Consider the following 25,821-nt stretch of genomic DNA (forward strand, 5'->3'; position numbering starts at 1 on the left):
AGCCCAAGCTTAGCCTTGACATTTATTTATTTATTTATTTCTCAATTTTTTGCTACTGCCCATCTCCCCCCCCAAGAGGGACTCTGAGCGGTTCACAATAAGTTGATCAATCCAACATTAAAATGGTAATCATAAATAATACATAAAATATAATACAGTAAAATAGAAAATAGAAAAATAAAAATCCAGATGGCTATAAAAGATCGAAAATATGAGGGAAGCTTTCTAATTTATGATGAAAGAGAAATGAAATTACCTTGAGCAATTATATGTCCTCAGCCTTTTAAAAAATTTTACAATTCCACATGTTGGCATTTTGGCAGGGAAGGGAGAGACAATTAAATCTTTGCTAATCAATACGTTGCTTTATTTTTATTAGACTCTGTGTATTTAATCCCAGCAGCTAGATGGTAGCAACGGTTTGTGCATGCATTTTTGAGCAGCACATACTTGGACTGAGGATGCTGAACTAATGTTTACATATAAGACAAAAGAAGCATTTTTTCTTAAGAAAAATCACTGTAAATCTTAGGAAGTTTGCTTTTCCACAAGGAGTCTTTGTGCATTTAAAGTGAAGGGCTAGATTGCCTATAATTTGCCAATTAAAGATAATCAGGAAAAAAATATAAGGAAAAACAGAGGACACATTCTTTAAATGTTTAGCTTATACTAAAGGGGGATCCTTGGAGTAGATGGTGTTTTATATTTTAAGTCATTGTGATTTAAAGATGACCATTTAGAATGTGTTGTATACCCATATTATGCACTGGACCTCATTTCATGGAAGAACCATTATAATCTAAATGCATACTTCATTTAACTGAAACTTTAAAAAAAAAAGTTTCTGATTTTTGCAGACTTCTGCTGGAATTGAAAATGAGGAAATTAATGGCAACTGTATATGTGGATTAAGTAGCAGACAAAGAAGCAAGGTCAGTGGGACAAAAGTCCCTGCAGCAGAACGTGAAACAATGGATACTTCTCTTCCTGAAAACTCTTTTAATCAACAAATGCTGGAGCTGTATGTGGATAAACCTCCTCAGAACCTACCAGGATCGCGGGAAGCAGGTGAGACCCCTCCCAAACATTTCCATTTAAAGGAAGGCCTATCACACAGCCAAGAACAGCCATGCAAAGGATACTCAGAAGATTGCAGGGGAATAGAATCCTTTGGCAGAAAAGATCAAACAGTGGAAACAGATGCAGAGAGCAAAGATGAGCAACTGGGGTGGCTAGACACAATGAGAAGCAAGGAGACTTCTGAAATAGCATCAAATGAAGGTAAAACTTGCTCAGCACAGGATGGGAGTAAGTTCCACACAACAGAGGAAAAGCACCAGGATCATCATATAGCAACCCAGGAAAAAGAAGAGAGCAAAGACTTGTCTGTTTTGGAGCCTGGCATTTCCAGCAAAACTGTGCAAGAGTTTAAGAATGTATCGAAAGAGAGTCCATTGCTAAGCACCTGGACCTGGGACAGTAGTGAACACAGGGCTACCTCTTGCCATGCACTTCTGAAGTCTAGGGAAAAACAAAGTCAATGTATGGAAACTCTTCCTCCTCATTTAAGAGGCATTGACCAGAAAGATCCCATTCTGCACAAGCATGGATCAGGGCAAGGAGGGAAGCCCCAACTGGTTCACAACTCTTCTGGGTTGGAGAAACAGCAATCAAAAAGTGATGATATGGAGCATTCTGTTGGGAGTCAACCGACCCCTTTCCCAAATGTGGTCAGTGCTCCGCCTAGTAAATTTGAGCCCACATCTGGTAAGCACATTAAATCCCATATGCAATAGCAGGATTGTGCTGTTATCAGCTAAGCATGCAAGGAAACATGATTGCTGTAATTGGTAGTATGGAGTTATATGCTGCCTTCATTCAAGGCAGTGTAATACACATAAGGAGAAATAAAAGAAAATGATAAACCACAATAATAAACAAATTAAAAGGAAAATTAGTCAAAACAATTTAAACATGTTAAAATAGCAGCAAATTATAGTATCAGGGCAGGGTAAGACGGGTGGACTGTTAGGTGCCATTGCAAAGATCTCATTCTCACCTGGCCACTATACAGAACCTGTTGTTGTTGTTAATTCGTTTAGTCGCTTCCGACTCTTCGTGACTTCACGGACCAGCCCATGCCAGAGCTTCCTGTTGGTCGTCAACACCCCCAGCTCCCCCAGGGACGAGTCCGTCACCTCTAGAATATCACCCATCCACCTTGCCCTTGGTCGGCCCCTCTTCCTTTTGCCTTCCACTCCCCCTAGCATCAGCATCTTCTCCAGGGTGTCCTGTCTTCTCATTATGTGGCCAAAGTATTTCAGTTTGGCCTTTAATATCATTCCCTCAAGTGAGCAGTCTGGCTTTATGTCCTGGAGGATGGACTGGTTTGATCTTCTTGCAGTCCAAGGCACTCTCAGAATTTTCCTCCAAAACCACAGTTCGAAAGCATCTATCTTCCTTCTCTCAGCCTTCCTTATGGTCCAGCTCTCACAGCCATATGTTACTACGGGAAACACCATTGCTTTAACTATGCGGGCCTTTGTTGTCAGTGTGATGTCTCTGCTCTTAACTATTTTATCGAGATTTGTCATTGCTCTTCTCCCAAGGATTAAGCGTCTTCTGATTTCCTGACTGCAGTCAGCATCCGCATTAATCTTTGCACCTAGAAATACAAAGTCTTTCACTGCTTCTACATTTTCTCCCTCTATTTGCCAGTTATCAATCAAGCTGGTTGCCATAATCTTGGTTTGTTTGAGGTTTAGCTGCAAGCCAGCTTTTGCACTTTCTTCTTTCACCTTCATCATAAGGCTCCTCAGTTCCTCTTCGCTTTCAGCCATCAAAGTGGTATCATCTGCATATCTGAGATTGTGAATGTTTCTTCCAGCGATTTTAACTCCAGCCTTGGATTCCTCAAGCCCAGCATGTCACATGATGTGTTCTGTGGACAAGTTTAATAGGTAGGGTGAGAGTATACAGCCCTGCCGTACTCCTTTCCCAATCTTAAACCAGTCCGTTGTTCCGTGGTCTATTCTTACTGTTGCTACTTGGTCGTTATACAGATTCCTCAGAAGGCAGACAAGATGACTTGGTATCCCCATACCACTAAGAACTTGCCACAATTTGTTATGGTCCACACAGTCAAACGGTTTAGAATAGTCAATAAAACAGAAATAGATGTTTTTCTCAAACTCCCTGGCTTTTTCCATTATCCAGCGGATATTGGCAATTTGGTCCCTAGTTCCTCTGCCTTTTCTAAACACAGCTTGTACATCTGGCAATTCTCGCTCCATGAATTGCTGAAGTCTACCTTGCAGGATCTTGAGCATTACCTTACTGGCATGTGAAATGAGTGCCACTGTTTGATAGTTTGAACATCCTTTAGTGTTTCCCTTTTTTGGTATGGGGATATAAGTTGATTTTTTCCAATCTGATGGCCATTCTTGTGTTTTCCAAATTTGCTGGCATATAGCATGCATTACCTTGACAGCATCTTCTTGCAAGATTTTGAACAGTTCAGCTGGGATGCCGTTGTCTCCTGCTGCCTTGTTATTAGCAATGCTTCTTAAGGCCCATTCAACCTCACTCTTCAGGATGGCTCTAGCTCACTGATCACACCGCCAAAGCTATCACCGATATTGTTATCCTTCCTATACAGGTCTTCTGTATATTCTCGCCACCTTTTCTTGATCTCTTCTTCTTCTGTTAGGTCCTTGCCATCTTTGTTTTTGATCATACCCATTTTTGCCTGGAATTTACCTCCAATGTTTCTAATTTTCTGGAAGAGGTCTCTTGTCATTCCTATTCTATTGTCTTCTTCCACTTCCACGCACTGCTTGTTTAAAAATAATTCCTTATCTCTTCTGGCTAACCTCTGGAATTTTGCATTTAATTGGGCATATCTCCCCCTGTCACTGTTGCCTTTTGCTTTCCTTCTTTCTTGGGCTACTTCTGGTGTCTCAGCAGACAGCCATTTTACCTTCTTGGTTTTCTCTTTCTTTGGGATGTATTTTGTTGCCGCCTCCTGAACAATGTTGTGAACTTCCTTAGGAATATTAGTGAGCTCATATCTAGCTGTTCTGTGGGTCTTCCCTAATCTGTTTAGTCTGATCCTAAATTGTGCAAGAAGAAGTTCGTGATCGGAACTACAGTCAGCTCCAGGTCTTGTTTTTACCAACTGTATAGATGTCCGCCACCTTTGGCTGCAAAGGATGTAGTCAATCTGATTTCGTTGTTGTCCATCTGGTGAAGTCCATGTATAAAGCCGTCTCTTAGGTTGTTGGAATGGAGTGTTTGTTATGCAGAGTGAGTTGTCTTGGCAAAATTCGATCAGCCTATGTCCTGCTTCGTTTTGTTCTCCCAGGCCATGCTTACCTGTAATTCCAGGTATCATTTGACTGCCCACCTTAGCATTCCAGTCTCCTGTGATGAAAATAACATCTCTTTTAGGTGTGTTGTCCAGTAGGTGCTGCAGATCCTCACAGAACTGCTCTACTTCAGCTTCTTCAGCATCTGTGGTTGGGGCGTATATTTGGATCACTGTGATGTTATTTGGCTTGCCCTGAATTCGAATTGAGATCATTCTATCATTTTTTGGTTTGTATCCAAGCACTGCTTTAGCCACTTGACTATTAATTATGAAGGCTACTCCATTTCTTCTGTGGTTCTCTTGTCCACAGTAGTAGATCTGGTGGTCATTTGATGTGAAGTGGCACATTCCAGTCCATTTCTGTTCACTGATGCCGAAAATGTCTATCTTTAATCTTGACATCTCACCAATAACCACATCCAATTTGCCCTGGCTCATAGATCTTACATTCCAGGTTCCAATGGTGTGTTGATCCTTAGAACATCAGATTCGCCATTCACCACCAGCACCGTCGGCTGCTAGCCGTCCTTTCAGCTTTGAGCTAGCTGCGTCATCACATCTGGGGCTAGTTGAACTCATCCTCTGGTCCTCCCCAGTAGCATTTTGACCATCTTCTGACCTGGGGGTCTCATCTTCCGATGGTATACCGACATATCTCTGGTTGTACTGATCCATTTAGTTTTCACGGCAAGAATACTGGGGTGGGTTGCCATTACCTTCCCCAGGGATCGCATTTAGTCTGACCTCTCTGTCATGACCTTCCTGTCTTGGGTGGCTCTTCACGGTTTAGCTCATGGCATCATTGAGGTGCTCAAGCTCCAGCACCACGACAAGGTAATGATCCTTTGCTGTAGATACAGAACCTATGCTGGACAATTAAGGGTTCCATTTGTGTGATGACATTTGCACATGGCAGAAGAATCCCAATTATTCTGTTTAACATTATGTCTTTCTTGGGGAAGAGTAGTGTCTATGCTTGTGTGTCCTCTGTGCCATTAACAAGTAGAGAGTAGCTGGCTTTGAGGCATAGAAATGAGAAGAAACCTGGGTCAGCTTTTCTTTTCTTATTATAGTGGGTGTTGCTGTCAGAAGCTCTCAGACTGAAGGAGCCATGATTTATTAAAAAAAAACCTCATTGTTCAGAAAACCTGACCTGAACTATTTCATCTTCTCAGAGAAGCTTAGGGACTAGTGCTGATGTGTAATTAAATGATGAGCCCTGGTAGTTTGGGTCCTTGGGTTTCAAGCTATCTCAAAACGTCTTAGCAAATGCAATGAGTTCTTAACACATTACAATGGTTAACTGAAAAGTTACTTGTAATGTGTCTTACATGTAACCTACATCTGTATAATCAACCTATCTTCCCCTTCCTTCTCTCCTGCCTCATCCCAGTTTAAATCCTTCATCAGTTTAGCCACCCAATGTGTTTGATGAATTGAATTGCCACTCACAAAAGTTTATGTTTTTAAATAAAATGTGTTAATCAGAAGAGGTGCTACCAGACTCCTCCTGATTTTTCAACAAGGTTGGGTATATATTCAGTATCATATTGCGGAAACCAATGACTTTATTCCTCTGCTTTAGCTTGATTTGGAACTTTCATGTAAGCAACTTGAGATTTTTTCCACAATCAGCTCCTGGCCATTCCTTTGTTGTTACAACCAAGCTCTTCCATCTCCTTATACCAATAATTTAGTTAGTTTGATTTCTCTGTGCTCCTTCGAAAAGGTATGTCAATGGCAAACGTTTAAATTCTGCCTAATTATGATTGGATTTTAATTTTTCATTTAAAAAAAGAATACAGCAGAGATTCTGGTGTGAAGAAACTGGGCAGTGGCAATTTTCTTCACTTCGCCTCTGAGATTGAGCACATCGAGGAACAGATGGCAAGGGACAATGTCCACTTTGTCAGGTTTGAAACCACAGACATCCACGGTGTGTCAAGATCCAAGAGCATCCCTTCTCGCTTTTTCCAGGTATGTCAGTATTCTTTTCCTATATTTCCTGGGTATACTGGTGCCCTTTGCTACTCCGCAAAGCTTTGTTACTGCAGTATGCCATAGCATCCCCTTAGGTTCACCAGGACCCTTGTAAATCTGTTCTGTTCATTTCTCTCACTCTATTATAATGAAAAATCTCATCAAAGCAGCTCGGCAAAGTGGTTCTTTTTACACATCAAAGCCTTTTCCTCCTCAGATGTATCTTTTTGCATTGACTACATTAACAAAAGGTTTCTGTTCATAGCAGTTTGCAAGAGTTCAAGGCAAACAACCAAAGATGCTAAAGTGACAGCATGTAAATTATTCTAGTGACAAAGAAACCAGAGTGATTCAATCCGATCAGAAAATGCTGCAGAAATGCATGATAGTTTAAATAGTAGTATAGTGGTTATGTTGGTTAAGCAACAATTAAAGGTCACATTATACATCTTTTGGTAATAGAAAATAGAAAATAGCGATCACTAGTAGCTGCTTTGCATATTGTTTCTGCAATACCCAGCATGGACAGCTTATAGGCAGTACTTTTGCTTAATTCTTATCATGAAAATTTCAGGTTTCATTGAGTGATCATAAAAGTATGCTAGTACAATTAGAAATGCAGTGGCATTTGCATTCATGCTATATTTCCTCTGAACCATAGAAAAAGTGTTTTTCTTTATTTTGTGCTTAGCTCTTGCTTCATTAGGTTTTGTTTCTCCAACTTTAAGGTTAGGTCAATTTTATTTCACTGATGTCATTTAGGCATTAACAGATATCAGCTCTTTTCCATGGAATTTAGTACTGCTGAAAGATAATAAGTTAATAGCTTCTGCAGTCATTCTGTGTGGGTGCCCAGCTCAGTTTTCTCAAAGTAGCCTGCACTTGTTTGAATTAATGCCATCTTAAGCAAATTAAACTTGACATGGAAGTATAAATCGTTACTTCAAAACACTATTATTGCTGCTACTGTCATATTGAGAGTCATAAGGTATTGTGGGGCTACATTTTCTCCTTATTTATCCAGAGACTCACGTCATGCAGAAACAGGGTCACAGCTTTTTAATTCTCTTTTTGAATTAAAAGCACTGCTAAGTCATGCTCACACAACTGTGCTTACCCAATTCACAATCTAGCTAGCAAGGCTGGATTTCAGAAGAATGGAGCAGGACACCTCAGTACCTCGTTCTATATGACAGCTCCCAAGTACTATAATTTCTTTCTAACATTCTGATTTCCAGCAGAGCTTGGCCAGTCCCATGGCCAGTCCCAGTGTGGCAGTCTTTTCTTACTTCTTGATACTTTTCCATCTGAATGCCATTGCCTCATTCAGTTCACGTGGGAACCATCTTTTGTCCTGAGAAGTTTTTTTTGTTTGTTTTCAGAACCACTTCTTGCATTTTTGTAGTAAACTTCATTCTGATTTTCTACATGTGTAGCAGTTGACATCTACCAGAACAATCCTGCCATCTTTATGGCCTGCTTTATGTGGATCTCATGTGTTCCATCTTCTGTGCATGTCCATTCATAACACATAGTGCTAAACTGCATAGCACTGACACTATGGCAGCTACAACATGACATTACTATGATAAGAACAATACTGGCATTGCCTGCTGGTGTTACAGTATATTGGTGTATGGTTGACTACACAATGACACTATGATTATTGCTAATGTTACTACTGCTACTACTACTACTACTACTATTTTTAGAATGTGAGATGAAATCCTACTGTATAGCCTGGGCTTTACTGTGCCCACAACTAAAACACTGTTACTGAAACAGTTGGGTAAACTTTTCTTCTCAAGTACTAACTACCACACTACTCTTTGCTGGACTGGCAAGATTTTGCCATGTTCTTTAGGAGGCGTGGCAAATGGCAAGAGGCCAGTCCCTCCAAAGGAGAGGTGAAGGATAAGAGAAATACCCTAGACAGCCCTCCTAGCACAAGAGAAGAAGAAAGATATTTCCTTGCATTTGCAGAAAACAGCCGCTGGAGCATCTTCTTTGATAACACACAGATGTGGGGAGGTGGGGTTTCCAGGTCACGGGTAAGGTTTTCCCCCAAAAGTGGCATGCTTTATTGCCGGTAAACCATCATATGTCCTTGCGCTGTGCTGAGGGTCTAGAGGTCACCTTCAAAAGGTGGTTGTCTTTTATACCTTGGGACATAGGCAGTCCTTTACAAAACTGTTAGGAACATAACCATTGTGAAACCTTTCTTTTTCAAAGGTCATGGATGTGCACCTTTTCACAATTTATCCCTTCCCTCCTGGCCTGTTCTGTGATTCAGCCAATGCTTTTTGCAATCAATGTGCTGTTGCTATTAAATACAGGATTAATTCAGGCTAGGCAAACTATAGAACAAGGGTTACTTGCTCTATTGGAAAATGAAACAACAGGTAGTGGGTTGGGGGCATTTGCATTTTGGGGGTGCGTTGCCAAGCACTTAAAAATGATGCTGTAGGGAGTTGCCTCATTCCAAAGCCACTTATGTCTACCTTTAAATATGACTGGAGTGTCAATATTTTTAAATAGTACCTTTTACCTGGCTTAACTAGTTTTGCAATTTGAGTAATAAAGCTCAGAATGTCAGGCACTCTGCTGGTACATGGGCTGTGTTAAAAGCTTTAAAGATCTTGCAATAAAACACATCTGCAGTGGTTCAGCTTATTTCATGTTCAGTCAGGTATTCACTGACTTCCAAATACTGTAGTATTCAAAGGCCAGGAACAGTAAAGGGTGAAATCTTTGTTTTTAGATTGTTTTAGACTGAGCAGTAAGATATTTTGTCTTTGTAACTTATGGGAAAAGAAACATGTATAGAGTGGCCTTTGGAACTCTGGAGTACTGTTGGGCATTTGGATGTCTTACCAATTCACCATATATTGCCAGTTATCTTGTGGTGTGTGGGGTAAAATGTTTTCAGCCTTGCAAGGTAGTCTGGACAGGAAGCACGCCCAGATAAACTAACTCTATTTTATTGTAAGATTACATTAACAAAATCTTGCAAGTCTGAAAGTACATCTCCCCCCCACCTTGCTTATACAGTCCAAAAAACTAGGGAGGGTCCCTTCTGAGATGTTTGCCATGCTCCAATTCCTTCTGCAGACTCAGCTGCTGTTTGTCTGATCACTGTCAAGTCTGCAGCTTTTCCCCTGTCTCCCATGGTCATTCCTACATACCATTACAAATTTGGTGTAAACGGTCCTATATAATTTGGATCACACACGCACCACATTCTCTGCCATGAGTTCCATCATAGTCAGCCTTGATGACTTCTTAAGGATTTCCTCCATAGAATTAAGTTCCTATCACCATCTTCCATGGAGGACATTACAAAAGTGTTCAAAGGGAAAATGGTGCAGAAGGTAACTCTTGATCAATGAGCTTATGAGGGATCTCATTAAAAACTACAAATGTATTGTTTCAGTTGTGATATACACGGCTAATATCCCTTCTCTCTTCACTGCTATTCCATTCTTTAAAATCATTTCTACCTTCCTAATATCAGCAAAATACAACAAAATAAGCCTTGAGAAATGAAATACTCTAGGCATGTGGAAACTGAAATTTTAAAGTTACTTATTATTTATTTTATTTTTATCCTGCCTTTATTTTTTTATAAATAACTCAAGGTGGCGAACATAGCTTATACTCCTTCCTCCTCCTATTTTCCCCACAATAACAACCCTGTGAGGTAAGTTGGGCTGAGAGAGAGTGATTGGCCCAAGGTCACCCAGCAGCTTTTCATGCCTAAAGTGGGACTAGAACTCACAGTCTCCTGGTTTCTAACCCAGCACCTTAACCACTAGACCAAACTGGCTCTCAGATTTATATACTTATAACATTGCAACACAGTTAACATTATTATCATCATAATCACTATTACTATTATTTCCATTTTTAATCTCCTTTTCTGCCCAGAAAGTACTCAAGGCAACAAGAAAATTGAATTTGCTTCAGCTACTTTGAAGCTGAACACGTTTGTTTGTTTTTTAAAGTAAGAACATAAATTAAAATAGCTATCTGTATTCACAGAGAAGCCTGGTCCAATTGCTGATTCTTGGTATTCTTTGGAAAAAAGGTAGCGAGCAACTTTAGTCCCATAATGCAACACTGTAACCATGCTAGCCCAGGTGCTGTCACCAGACCTGTATGCTACTGTTCTATCATTTGCTGCTTTTTGGTAGGTCATTTGGGAACAGTCTTGACTGTGGGGCTCTGGATCCAAAGCCCCGAGGTGCCTTTCTTAGATGCACTATGGCATATTTATTGAGCCTTTTGTCTCCCCACCACACATACAAATACACCATGTCAACTCCTTAGTATTTAGGCATCTACATGTGTGAGTCTTCCTAATGGTCACACAGACGTTCTGACTGAAAATATTCAGTATATGGCTTTTCTCTGGGACAAATGGTTATGATTCCTACTTTTGAAGCTTTCCTCAGAAATGTAATCTAGCAATGTGATCATCCTAATTAAGGATTTATACCTTGCAGCATTAATCCATCTAAAGCACAGCCATATGTTCTTCTTCCCTCTGTTTAGACCAAAGCAGTCCATGGTGTTGCCATGCCAAAAGCCTATCTTGAGCTGACACTGAATCCAAGGGATAGTGAAACCAGCCACATTTCTACAAGCAGTTTTAACTGCGACATCATCCTGAAACCTGATTTATCAACGTTCCGGATCTTGCCATGGGCTGAACAAACAGCAAGGGTGATATGTGATCCATTTATGGATATGGGCAACCCTCTCTTGACATCACCCCGGCACATTGCCAAGCAGCAGTTGAGTCGGCTCCGGGACAATGGCTTTGCACTGTATTCCGCCTTCACTTACGAATTCTGTATTTATGGTATTGCTGAAATTGTAAATTCAAAGACAATATCTTTTCCTGCTGCCACCCTACTCAGCAATCATGACCAATCCTTCATCCAGGAACTCATGGATGGCATGTATCATGCTGGGGCAAACATTGAAAGCTTCTCTTCTTCTGTTGGGCCTGGCCAAATGGAGATCTCTTTTCACCCAGAGTTTGGCCTGGGTGCAGCTGACAGTGCCTTCACTTTCCGGACAGGCATTAAAGAAGTAGCCAAAAAGTACAATTATATTGCCAGCTTTTTCACCGAGGATGGATTCTATAATTCAGGCATTCTGACCCATAGCCTCTGGGATAGCAACAGGCAGAATAATTTGTTTGCTTTGAGTTCTGGAGCCCCAGTCCTCAGTGATATTGGGAAGCATTGGCTTGCTGGGCTACTGGTGCATTCGGCAGCTCTTAGCTGCCTGATGGCCCCAACCGTCACCTGCCGCAAATGTTACAGCGGGTGTAGCAAAGGCTCCAAAGAGGCTGTGGTTGCCAAGGGAGCATGGAATGATAACAGCTGTGCATTTAACATCCAAAATCACGGTGACAAGGGGGCTTGGATAGAAAACCAGCTTGGCTCAGCCACAGCAAACCCTTACTTGGTGCTATCGGCTACGATTGCAGCAGGTCTGGATGGCGTAAAGAGAAAGCTCACTTTCCAGGAGGCCGCAGGGGAGACCCAGAACTCCGCTCTGATGAAAGCAGGCATGATCCCTCTGAAGCTGGAAGATGCTCTTGTGGCTCTCCAAGAAGATGAGTGCATCAGGGAAGCGCTGGGGAACTATTTCATCCAATATTTTGTCAGCATAAAGCAATATGAGGTGGAAACTGAGGAGATGGATGCCGAAAGGAATAAATTTTTAGAATATTTTATCTAGCGTGAAGATAAAATTGCAGTGTTAAGGAGTTAATAGCAGCTAAGAAACGCACCTGCGAATCAGGAAGTCCCTAGTTCACATCTCTTTTTTACCTGCTTTCCTTAAGCAACCTTAAGGAAGTCCATCTTTTTCTCTCTTTTTCATTCCTAGCTGCAGTGCTCCTGCCTGCAATATAGGTAATAATTAACTGATTTACCCGTGAATGGTTATTACAGAGTTTGAGAAAATAATGCATATGATTTTTTAGTAGAACACTAGCTTCCTATAGCACTTCCGTGCAAATACGTTCCTTTGGGTGAGACTATTTTCCCTGGAGACTCCAGACCAAACTAAGTTGTATAGCTCTCAGCTGCATTCAGCTTCATGTCTTGTTTTCCTCTGATTAATTACAGATTGGGAGGGGGGGAGTATATTACTTCACAGCATGCCGTGAAAAGTGACTAACCTGTTTCCTCTGAAATAATCAAAGCAAACCTTTCTCCCTAAGGCATGACTAGGAAAAAAAGTCTACACACACACTTATTATTATTATTATTATTATTATTATTATTACAACTGCCTTTGAAGTTCTACACTCAGATGCTGAGGACAAAGTATATAAGATCCATTTCCTCATTTGTACTTAGTTAGAGGAAAACAACTGCATGTTGCGATCAAAGGAATATCCAGTTTGGTGCTCATTCATCATCCTGTTTTAAAACCTGCCCAGCACCTGCCCATAGATCACACTAATTTCTCTGCCAGCCCCATCCAGGAGGGATGTGGGTGATGGACTGTGGATGGCCCATTTGGTATGTTCTCATTCGTCTGAAGGCAAATTGAAACTCCCTTTCAACATATATTATAAATCAACATAAATTACAGAAGACTGTATTAGTAGATGGATAACTTAGTTGAGGGTTTGGGCCCTGCCATTTTTTTCTGATAATCCAACCTATGTGGAATAAAAGCAATAAGTAATAATAACAATGTTAGCCTACTCTGTCCAACAAAAAGCAGACTGGAGTCAAAACTATTTAGAGTTAGTGATGAGAGAGAAAATTTAGATTTCAGTTTGAATAGTAACTTCCTTCAAGAACAACAAAACTCAGTTTTTCTTTGAAGTTTGCATTCTTTGAACTGCAGTGCTGCATTCCCATTAAAACTGTGCAAAAAAGAATGCTGTACAGGAAAAAGCACTGAAAGGTGTATGTTGGTGAAAATAAGGCACACAAATCTCTTATGTTGGTGAAAACAGCTTGCAGAAAATGGGTACATAAGGCAAAGCATGTACAGAAATATACACTTTAGGAAAATTCCAAAATGCATGTACATTTTCATGTTTTTCTTTCTTATTGTCAAATGGATGGTGGAATTAAACAAATTGAATCAAAGTTGGGAATTCTGAGATCCATCCATGCCTACCGTGGAGCTGTCTCAAGGCTGATCTTCACCTTCTCCTAATGGCAGCATGAGCAATGCCTTGATGTCCTCGTGACACTGTCTTCATGCCTCGTTACTGAAGTAGCTTATAGCATGTCCATCAAGATAACATATTCTATAACCAGCATCCTTTTCTGACCTCTCAAGGACTGGTAGATTGCATTTTATCCTGCCCATCTGGCGGTGTCCTAACTGAAAGAGCTGGATTTAACTCTCACTTCCATGATTATATACAGGGAAAAGTCTTTAACCAAGAAGTGACTAGGGTTGTTGAATGAAATCCTGTGCACACTATTAAACAATTTGATTGCTTCAGTATTAGTTTTGTGCCAAAGTGGCAAACTAAAGGTGTTGGCAGTTTTTGCATAAAGATGCCTTTAACCTGCAACCACTAAATAAATGCTTGGAAATCATTTTAACAATAATTCATATAAAATGGCAAGGAGTTTCTCATATACAGGTAATGAGCCAAGTGGAATCCTGATCATTTGGAGGGGGATGTTTTTTTCCCCTCTCTCTCAATACATTAGTTTCAAAACATGCAAACTATGTTTGAATCTTGGAGAGCCCTCCTGGGAATGAAAGGGCCCCTCCTTCCATGTATGGAAAGGCTTGCTCTATAGAGGATCCCTTGGTGGAAGCGGGGAGTTATACTTTCTAAAGGTTTTGTCCCTGTTCAGCCAGGATTTCCAATCCTCCAAAGTAAGTTTTAGTGAGGAATGCAAAGGATTTCAGGAAGAATGGGGGAAAGTTGCAACATTTGCCCCTCTCTTTCCAGAAGAGGAACATCCTGAAACTTGGTCTTGGCTCCTAGGATTTTGCCATTAGCAAAACTGAGACCCAAACCTAACTATCCAGGCTTATGTAGCGCACTAGATGATCCCTGTCCTCTTCCTCTGTTGTAGTCTTACTACTGCTGTGTGATGCTAATAATTTCTTTACTGGAAAATATAAATATTTGATTGTACTGGATTATTCAGAATTAAAGCGTGAAGCGGGTTTTGTCAGAAGCTCCTGCAGGTAGTACAAGGGAAAATGATGCTGCATTTATTTTTATTTATTTTTATTTTGTAAGCTCAAAATGTTATCTGCCATACCTCAAAGAACTTGTCAACCCTTCAAGGTAGGCCAGGTCATAAAACTGACACTAGAAAGACTCCTGGAATTCTGCTTTATTGTTGTAGAGTATAATAACAGAATCTTGAAAACACATTAAAGCGTGAAGCGGGTTTTGTCAGAAGCTCCTGCAGAAGCTCCTGCAGAAGCTCTTGCATGTTTTGAACACATTCTCTGTTACATCAAAGAGAATCAAGATGGGGTTATCTTGAGTTTCTTTCTCACTCGGCTGCCTTCCTAGGGCTGAGTTGATGTTTACTTACAGTAACTGTTCTTGCATTCCTTCTTCAAGGTTATCTCCATACTCCTTTCCACGACTGGAACTACTTCAGAATCTTTTTTTTTTTTTTAGTATTTGGCTACAGCTACTTGATTTTGAAATGAATCATGAACTGAGCTTTGCATTTTACTTCTTAGCCAAACTCATTTGATACAAGAAAGTCCTTTTTGTAAGTACCCTTCTCATTTCATCTGCCACAGATATTTCCCTTGAACGTGATATAAAATTACTGGTAGTATTTTAAGAAAGAAATCTGTGGAGCAATGCATACATAAGGGCAGATTGCTTTATTAGGAGAAATCAATGTTTGTAATACTAGTCCCCCCATTTATAGTATTTTAGTTATGTTTTCATAAAAGTTTCTTATGTTTTCTTAAATGTTTCCTATAGCTGCTAAACTGAAATTATTTAGGATAATTCAAATATTGTACCTTTTATTCCATGTTGTTTTATTTGTGAAATATGTTATATCACTACTTAAGTAACTGAAATACAATCTAATATATATCTTCTTAGAAGCAAATCCCTTTGAGTTAAAAAAAAAAAAACGGATTCCCAGATATGTAGGCACAAGATTACAGTCAGAAATAATTTTAGTTTACATGTAAGTAGTAAACCATAATTCTCATAGGTAATAAACGGTAACTTCTGGGAGATAATTGTAAAAACAATGGGGTATATCCATCTGAATCTATCTCCGAGCAGAACAGCATGCATTAGATAAGTGTTTCTCAACCTCAACACTTTAAGTTGTGTAGACTTCAACTCCCAGGATTCCTGCTGGGATGGCTGGGGAATTCTGGGAGTTGAAGTCTACACATTTTGGAAGTTGCTGAGGTTGAGAAACACTGTATTAGATGAATTCATTTACCTCCACCTTTATGCCTTATGCTCTGCAATATGCTTTTAGCTTGGGGAATCTCCTGGGGTCCATCTGGAGTGAGAAGGAACAGAAAGGAGAAAGCTTACTGCTCAACCAAAAACCTATTTACACAGCCTTGATCAGTGGCTTCACTGAAACACATCACAACTATGATCTTAATTTGTAAATAAGTTTGTAGGTTACGCTGACAGTGCTTTTGATTGGGCATATGGGTGCTTCCATTTTGAGCCTTTCTGCAGTTGTGTGTTTATCTGTGTGTGCATGTGAAAACAGGCAGTTGGAAGAAGGAAAACAGACAGGTTACTAGTAAAAGAACAGTGTCATGCAGACACAGTAAAGTCTTTAAATAATCTCACTCTTAGATGGGAATCTGTTCTGTTGATTGTTTTGGAATGTACAGATTTTATTTGCAGATCAAGCTTCCTCTAGAATATACTTGCCGTGTTACTTGAAATAAAACTGAGCAATGAAAAGATTTTAATGTTTTGCCCATATTTGCAAAATGTATAAAGTGTGCTATTTGATTATCCATTCTGCCAACTGCAGAAACATAAAATCATCATTTCCCCAATGGAATAATTTTTGTGGGTGTCTTTAAATGTGGAACTCTTTAGTACAATTTCAGTTGCTTTGGAAATACACCAGCGTATTATGATTTGGTTTGCTTTAAGAAAACAATGCAATCTCCCAACCCATATCTGGGGATCCCTAAATTTTTATTTAGCTGATCCAGTGTTAAATGGTATTTCCAATCTTCTGCTGACACATGCCTTGTTGAATGCATGATTTCTGACACTGTGGTGGCCATTGTGGTGATAACCTCAGGAGCTGGGATCTGCCCAGCTCTTTTGGGTCACTTGGGGCTGCAGCAACGCCCCCCACCCACTCAGTTGCTGAGATGGGAGAGGGTGTTCAACCAGTGGCAGCTGTTTCAGTGTTGATGGCCAGTTTTCTTGGGGGAGTAACAATGTGGTGAGAAAGATAGTGCTTTCCCATTCCAAGCAACCATCTGGACTGTAAACTGAGGCACCAGGAGAAGCAGAGAAAGCTGCTGCACAGGTATGCCTTACAGCCCCAGTGTAGATCCTAATAAATACACGCATATACCAGTGGTCTGCAGGGCACTTTCTATCACATACACCAAGATGAGGGTTTTATCATTGGGATGGCATGTTTCTTTGATTTTGGCCAACTTGGATGGCTTTAACAATGGGTTAGACACCTCTATGGAGAAAAAAATGCTGCAGGTCCAAGTTAACTCTAGAACAGTAGTCCCCAAAATCTTCAGCTGATCGAGCCCTTCATGAAGTTTCAGATTGTTCATCGACCCTCAAACATTTATTATATGAAAATAATTTAATAAATACTACTTTAATAGTATTATGAATACTACTACTACTACTAATAATAATATCAACCTCTTGCATAGTCCCATCAATCTTTGGGGATCAATACTAACCACTTTGGAGAACCCTGCTCTAGAATTAAATTAAGGATGCTTCTCAGTGCTGGCTGTTGGAGAACGTATCTTGTCATAGGCACCTAATTGGCTACTTCAGGTATATTGTGGGATTAGATGTGCTTTAAGTGCCCGTATGTTATATTTCCATGAAATATTGGGGGAGGGAGTTCTGTTCACGGTATCCAAGGGGGAACTGAATGGTTATGTTCCGACCCCTATAAACTTGATGGCCATGCCTCAAGCATTCATACAACTGTATGTGGCTAAATTGCTGAGAGTCCTGTGGAATTGTGGTGGGGTATAAAGGCAATAAATGAATGTTGCATGGTACAATGCACAGTATCCTCTCACGAAGGCCTGCAAATGCTGGTAACTCTGTTGGAGGGGGAGTGCTCACAGAGTTCCACAGGAAAGCAGTCTGTGTGGTTCAACTGTTCTGTTCTTGGATGATTGGAAAATGTGGGTGGGTGGGTGGGGAGAGGGTCTGAACTGCCTGCTGTTGTCCAATCAGGGCGGTTTGCTCCCTGAGAACCAATAATAAAAGGAGGCAAGCCAATGGCTAGGTCAGCGTTAATAGAGATGCCAAGTAATGGAATGCGAGGACGTGCCGTTGGAGTTCTGAGTGACTGTGTTATGACTGCAGAAGGAAGTCTGTTGTTGTGCAGTGAACAATCATGACATCATGTACCTGCTTATTATGTCTGTGTGGGTATCTTGTGAGATACAGCAAGACAGGCAATTTCTTTCCTTTAAGAGACAGAGCTTGGCATTCCTGTCTTTGACTCTCACAATCCCATCTGTTTAATGACAGCTTTAGATTCATGACTTTATGAAAATGAAATTTGATTTACAGGATGCTGTCTGTCATGGAAAGCCCAGAGCAGGAAACAGCTCTCCAGGAGATGTGAGGCAGAGGGCAGCAGTGAGCCATGGAAGAATCAGCCCTGCTCCACCCCCACAAAAGTCACAGCTGGTTGGCAGAAAACCTTCCACTTTTTAAATGGCCCCTCTTTTTCTTTTTCTTTTTTTCAGGGTAACAATAATGCCCACGGCTACTGTGCAGTCTTTCTTCTGCCCCATCACATTTGATTAATTTGTTTTTGGGTTGGCATAACCTTTCCAGGCTCTGCAGGATACGAAGTTAATATGTGAAGGGTTCCATAAAACCAAATATGATTATTTAGAATATGGATGTAAGATGCCAATAGAGAGTCGTGTTCCCAGGTTAAAAGAGTGGTGGCAGGGGAGATGTGTATTCTAAGATGCCACAAGAGTGAGATACTCTCAACAAGGGGACGTGCATGATGCCACCCTGGGGAAAAACAATATGGCAACACATGCAACACACACACACACACACACACTTACCTGGAATTTTATTTCATCGTATAATTGGATAGTGTCCAGCTGTCCCACATCATAATTAAGGTAGCAAGGCAGCTTAGGATATGCTGGTAACTCCAGTCCCTGTTAAGTAATACCCATTGTGATAAGTCAGTTTTCTGGGCTGTAGTGGGTCTGTGCAAACTATCTGACCCTCATTTGAACTTTGGATCTGCTCTTCTAAGGCTCAAGGTGGCTTTTTCAAAGCCTTCCTCAGGTCTTTGGGACATCTTCTGACTGCTTTGCAAGATTGTTGTGACAAAAATGGCGTTGACCTCCTTGGAGGAAAGATGGAAGATTGACGCATTCAGAAACAGCTGGCATATTCCTTGTAAGCTGTACTTAAATCCAGCTTTCTAACTCTCTGTCTCCAGCTTTGTGTGAGGGTGGGGGAAGGAAGGAAGATTATTTAGGTGTTAGAACTTTTTTTTTTCCTCTTGAGCTGAGTCCCTAATTTTAGAAAGGTCTGACACATATGCAGGCTTCCTCCCAAGCACATCTTAGTAGAGAATCAGATCCCTACAGCATCAGAATTCAAAATAAACTGGACTAGTCTAGAAACAAAAAAGAAGTCCCCCCCCCCATCAATTAAAGAGTGTTTCTTTCTCTTCCTTAATAGATGAGGCACAAAAATTGTCTGTGAGCAGAAAGCCTTTTAGGAAGGAAGATAACCCAGACTAACTTGTATGCAATGGGATCTGGGGTGCGGGACACCCCAAATGAATTTTTATGAAGACATCTATAATCCTGAGATCAGATCTGCATTTGGTCTTACCCGCTAATGAGCAGTGCATCTTACAGATCTTTTTTTAAGTTCAGTAGGAGCTTAAACTCTGGCAGCACAAAGGTGGGGTTGACATTTTGGAATGGCAATAAAATCCTTTATTTTCCCCCAATAGCATAAGGATTAGCATGTTAGAATCCTATCATGAAACATTTACAAAATAGTCTATTCAAAGGGTTTTTAATATGGGTGTGCCATCTTTTTGCTAATGTAGACAAGACATTAGATCATTAAGTAACCATGTAAACCTCTGCACCCATCTACACTCAGCAGTAAAAAAAAACAACATCCTTCATATCAGATACGACGCCTTTATTTCTGTCCTTTGTGACCTCAGTGCAGCCAAAAGGAGGTTTTCACACTGTTGTTGGCAGTAAGATCATTGTACTCCTCCTCAGGTTCAATGGGTGTAAGGTTTAATTTTGCCTTTCTAATGATCCCAGTGCAGATACAGCTTCTATATTTCTTAACAGCTTTGAACTTGCTTGTGAAGATGGGGAGAAGAAAAGCTGTGTGAGCAGAGGATTGGAAAAGTGAAAGATGGATTAAAGAAGGGGTGTTAAAGAGAAAACAGAGAGATGATCCAAATTAAATTTAGATCCCCCAACTATAATAGAAGTAAAGGTAAAGGTTTCCCCTGTACAGTTGTGTCTGACTCTAGGGTGTTCATCTCCATTTCTTAGCCGAAGAGCCAGCACTGTCGGAAGTCGCTTCTGCGGTCATGTGGCCGGCATGACAGGCACAGAACGCTGTTACCTTCCTGCTGAAGCAGTACCTATTTATCTATTTGCATTTGCATGCTTTCAAATTGCCAGGTTGGCAAGAGCTGGGCTGAGTGTGGGATATAATACTATAATAGAACATGTGGCTTAAAAATTACAATTACATCTATTACAATCTATTGTATTTAAGATGGTAATTGATTTCGACAGTCTACAACTGACTAAGATTTTTATTGACTTACAGGGCTGCGTTATATGTAGTAATGACGGGGTTTTTTTCTAAAAAAAAATCTAGAAAACTTCCATTATCTAAATAAATATTTGGAGACAATAAACAAGACGAGTGCTTAACTTCACACTGCTAAACTGCAATAAAATCCTGTGATATAATCATTACTACCTGCTAATGAAATAAATAATTTCAAAACTGCTTTATTTCTGTTCTTTTGTGGTTGTACCTTTTTAATCCTGTTTTTTTTCTCTTGACTTAGATAGGGCATCTATATTGTTGTTGTTTATTCGTTCAGTCGCTTCCAACTCTTCGTGACTTCATGGACCAGCCCACGCCAGAGCTTCCTGTCGGTCATCAACACCCCCAGCTCCCCCAGGGATGAGTCCGTCACCTCTAGAATATCATCTATCCATCTTGCCCTTGGTTGGCCCCTCTTCCTTTTGCCTTCCACTCTCCCTAGCATCAGCATCTTCTCCAGGGTGTCCTGTCTTCTCACTATGTGGCCAAAGTATTTCAGTTTTGCCTTTAATATCATTCCCTCAAGTGAGCAGTCTGGCTTTATTTCCTGGAGGATGGACTGATTTGATCTTCTTGCAGTCCAAGGCACTCTCAGAATTTTCCTCCAACACCACAGTTCAAAAGCATCGATCTTCCTTCACTCAGCCTTCCTTATGGTCCAGCTCTTGCAGCCATATGTTACTACTGGGAATACCATTGCTTTAACGAAGCAGATCTTTGATGTCAGTGTGATGTCTCTGCTCTTAACTGTTTTATTGAGATTGGTCATTGCTCTTTTCCCAAGGATTAAACGTCTTCTGATTTCCTGATTGCAGTCAGCATCTGCAGTAATCTTTGCACCTAGAAATACAAGGTCTTTCACTGCTTCTACATTTTCTCCCTCTATTTGCCAGTTATCAATCAAGCTGGTTGCCATAATCTTGGTTTGTTTGAGGTTTAGCTGCAAGCCAGCTTTTGCACTTTCTTCTTTCACCATCATAAGGCTCCTCAGTTCCTCTTCACTTTCAGCCATCAAAGTGGTATCATCTGCATATCTAAGATTGTTAATGTTTCTTCCAGCGATTTTAACTCCAGCCTTGGATTCCTCAAGCCCAGCATGTCGCATGATGTGTTCTGCATACAAGTTGAATAGGTAAGGTGAGAGTATACAACCCTGCCATACTCCTTTCCCAATCTTAAACCAGTCCGTTATTCCGTGGTCTGTTCTTACCATTGCTACTTGGTCGTTATATAGATTCTTCAGGAGGCATACAAGATGACTTGGTATCCCCATACCGCTAAGAACTTGCCACAATTTGTTATGGTCCACTGTCGCGTCGCGCGACCAGTCCTTCGCCCTTCGGTCTATTGGATTCCCTGGGGGGGAATGAGCCAACGATTCCCTCGCAAGGGTGAGGTCGAAAAAACAACGGTAGGCACAGGATTCTTTTGTGGCAAGTGACGCTACATCTCAGGAGGTTGCTGGTACTGCCCCCTGGTGCCACGCCCCCACCTCCTTTTATTCAGCAGTTCTATCAGGGCGGGGGAGTGAGTACAAAGAGAATAGGGAAATACAAGTCATGCCCTTATAAGGGAATATACAGCATTCTGAGGCTACGTGAGAGACGTGCAATCTAGCTGTGCAGTAATGGAGTCAGGTTCGTCACATTTCTACCTTTTTTATTTAATTTTGTCCTCCCCCCAGAGGGTCTGAGTCGGGGAGCCAGGGACTCTTCAGTCCAAGGAGACCCATCCCAGCGTCCTCTCTCGGGGGGTAGTGTGACTGGGGGTCCTTGTCCATTTCCGATTCACTATCAGAGGACCATCCCAAGAGTGGTGTTTTCTCCATACCTACAGCAGTGACCAGGTGTTGAACAGCAAGCTTTGTCTCGGATACCTCTGAGTCCAATGTATGAAGTCTCTGCTTTAAGAAGCGGAGAACGCGACCCAGCACACAGGGGCCTATGGTGCATACGAGAATCAATAACAGGAGGGGCCCTAACAGAGTGGACAACAGTGTGGTTAGCCATGGAGAAATGCTAAACATATTTTGATACCATGACATGGATTGTTGGCGCTCCAATTCCCTTGTTTTCAAACGGGAATTGAGCTCTTTCATAGAGTCCAATACTACCCCTGAGTTGTCGGCATAAAAGCAGCAGTCTTCCTTTAGAGCAACACACAGACCCCCTTGTTTGAGGAACAGAAGGTCGAGACCCCTACGATTTTGCAAAACCACTTCGGATAGAGAGGTAAGGGAATCTTGTAGCGCCACAATAGATTGTTCGATGGCGCGAAGGTCAGTGTCAATGATAACGCTAAGGTGACGCAGGTTCTGATCATTGACAACAAGGGCTGACACACCGGTGGCGGCTCCGGCCGCACCTAAGCCCAGTAGGACTGATAAAGTTACAGCAGTCACTACTTCGCGCTTAGCCTTGAGGGGATAATGAGGGGGCTCTAAAATGGAGAGAAGTTCGTCAGGGGAATAGATAGAAATCTTGGGGAGTAGGAGCACCTGAATACAAAAGGCGTTAGTTCGTAACAAAGTATCACCATATACACATGCGGTGAGGCCAGAAGAACATGCCCAAACAGAGTTGTTCCCAGGGATAAAGTATTGCCCTGTCAAGCGGGCAGAGATATTACCAGAGGTAGTGTAGAGTACACCGTAGCCACCATGGCCGGTGTAACCATAGATGTTCAAGCGATTTTTTGGAAGATAGAGGGCACAGTGATCATGAGAAGAATTAAGGCAATATTGAGTATAGTTAGCAGGAACACGGCCAAGGCAGCAGCCCTGCCCTATTATAGAGGTGATAGTCAACGTGGTGTTTTGCCAGCGGCAGGAGGCGGCTGAGGTAGAGTTTCGGATAGGGTCAGGAGAACCGACTGCTTCATAGAATGGTGGAGAGGAAGACAAACAAAGCCAACATCGAGATGTGTTAGAAGCGGCGTGAACAAGGGAAAAGGAGGAGTTAAGAAGAGAGACAAGGGGGTTTTCTTGTTTGGCGAGGGGTTGAAGAAAGGTGGAGTGAATGTCGTCGGCATTGGGCCCAACAGGTGGGGACTGAGGGAGAGTGACCTGTCGTTGAATGTAGAATATGTTGCCATAATGATATGCGGGCCATCCGGGATATATGCGACCTCCCCATTTTACACCTGAGTCCCAGGCATTCCCCTGAGCTTTTCCTGCAGCAGTGAATTGTACAATAACCGGATTACATTTATTCCAGCCCCCCTGTCCTGCCGCACCCTTTCTGGTCGCGGTGCACTCAATGTCCTCTCTCAACCGAGTGAGAGTGATGTAATCAGTCTTATACGGAGGGGTCCAGTAGATGTGGCCGGTGGAAACGCAGGACCAAGACTTGCAAAAGTAATCTGCTAAGCCTCCGCAGTCGTGCACGTGGTCAGGGCGGGTGTCATGTCCTGGGCACACGTAGAGGGGATGGCTTTTAACGATGGAGTGGGTGGGCTGTGTGAAGCCGTCGAGCCTCCTGTAGGCTGTCACCCCTAAAAGCATTTCTGAAAAGTCAAAATACAGGTTAGGGAAACAAGATACAATTGGGCTATAACAAAAGGAGGTATTAAGGATCTGTCCCAAGGCATCGCGGATTGTCCAGGTGATATTGTAAGGGCGATGCGATTCCTGGGCGTCGGATGCCAGCAGGCGTCGTCCCTGCCAACGGGCGGGCTCAGGAAGGGAGAGTTGAAACAAGGTGAGCGTAAGGCGAGATGAGGTGGCGAACCCCTTAATTAATTTTGTTATTTCACAGTGATATTGTCCTAGATCGGTCAACTGTACGTTGGTGATAGCAAGGGTAGTTTGGCGAAAGTGATAAGTGATGGAGTAGGAATCGCCATCTTGGAGAAGAGTGTTGTTGCGAAACCAGCGCCAGAAGGTGCCTTTTCTTTTGATGGGAGAGCGTTGAAGACATTCCATGGCGTTGGATGCTGAGCTGCGGCCGATGGTGGCAGGGTAGCGTAAACGATGGGTTCGAATGAGAGAGGTTGTTTTAGGGTTCGTTTTGAGGGGAGCAGAGATGGAAGAGAGATAACAGAGAAGGAGGGTCAAGGAGGTGCTTGTCAGGAGGCTGCCCATGATATGGCCGGATACAGCGAGCAGGAACCCAGAGCACTCGATCAGGAAGTTGCACAGCAGCGTAGCCTTTTCCCCAGGTGACGAGTTGCGCAGGGCCTTTCCACTCAGGGCTGGGCAGTTGCCTAAAATAAACAAGGGGACGGGAAGAGGGAACTACTGGCTTAGAAAAGTGTCGAGATGCAGCCGTAGCAGGGGGGGTACCGGTAAGATTAAGGAAATTCAAGGTAAACAAGGTGAGATTAAGGATATTTTGTAACATCGGGAGGCTTGGGGGGCCTAAGGCCTTTTTCCCCGTTTGCCGATCAAGGGCATTCTTTAGGGTCTGGTTAGCCCTTTCCACAATAGCCTGACCTTGGCTGTTGAATGGTATACCGAATCTGTGAGTAATGGACCACTTACGGCAAAACTCAGCAAAGGGAGTGCTGACGTAAGCAGGGCCATTGTCAGTTTTCAAAGTTTTGGGACATCCCGATGTGACGAAAGTGCGAATACAATGATTGATTACGTTTTTTGTGGCTTCTCCTCTTTGCAAAGTTGCCAGGATGAATCCCGAATAAGTATCCACAGATACATGGATATACTTCCAAGGTGCAAAAGAGGGATAATGAGTGACATCCATCTGCCATGTGTCACAAGCTTGGATACCCCTGGGATTAACTCCCTCAGGGATGCACTTTGCCTGCAAACTGCAGGTTGGACATTGTTGAAGAATGGCGGTAGCTTCTTGATATGTAATGCCAAATTGGCGCACCAATGCTTTTTTATTTTGGTGGAAATAAGCATGGCTGTCCCCTGCTAAAAGCTGCGGAGGAAGAGGGGAAGAGGCCATAATTTTGCAAGCCTCATCTGCCATGTGGTTGCCTTCGGACAGGAAACCGGGTAGCTGTTGGTGGCTTCTAATATGCGCTACAAACAAAGGGGATGTTCTGTCCTTCAGGAGAGTTTGAAGCTGCAAAAAAAGCGTCATGAGAGAGGGGGGGGTAACAGGGGAAATATATGCATCAAACATGGCCACAGCCATTTGAGTGACATACATACTATCTAATATAACATTCAAAGGCTGTTCTGGGAAAAGAGACAAGGCTAACAAAAAAGCGGCTAACTCAGCCTGTTGGGCAGATGCTTGTGGGCCTGTTAGGCGTTTATGCCATTTGCAATTATTTTGCCATGTACAAGCCCCTATGGTTTTGGAGCCGTCTGTAAAAACAGTGAGGGCTTCCTTGAGTGGCTGCTGAACGAACGGCGAGGTTAGTGTGAAGGGTACTGTTCGCAACAGTTGCAATCGAGGATCAGGGGGAAGATGGCATGACACCTGGCCACACCAGTCCTCCAAGG

General features: G+C 42.0%; 1 protein-coding gene across 1 annotated transcript; it reads left to right on the top strand.

Moving 5' to 3' along the window:
• Window positions 1-455: 455 nt before the first annotated feature.
• LGSN (lengsin, lens protein with glutamine synthetase domain) lies at window positions 456-12,229 on the top strand. Its single transcript, XM_063291121.1, has 3 exons — window positions 456-1,767; window positions 6,168-6,346; window positions 10,904-12,229. Exons 1-3 carry the CDS (start codon window positions 972-974, stop codon window positions 12,101-12,103), a joined length of 2,175 nt encoding a protein of 724 aa, XP_063147191.1. The 5' UTR covers window positions 456-971; the 3' UTR covers window positions 12,104-12,229.
• Window positions 12,230-25,821: the final 13,592 nt, after the last annotated feature.

Source organism: Candoia aspera, chromosome 1 (assembly GCF_035149785.1).
Source record: "Candoia aspera isolate rCanAsp1 chromosome 1, rCanAsp1.hap2, whole genome shotgun sequence".
In the NCBI taxonomy this organism is placed as follows: domain Eukaryota; kingdom Metazoa; phylum Chordata; class Lepidosauria; order Squamata; family Boidae; genus Candoia; species Candoia aspera.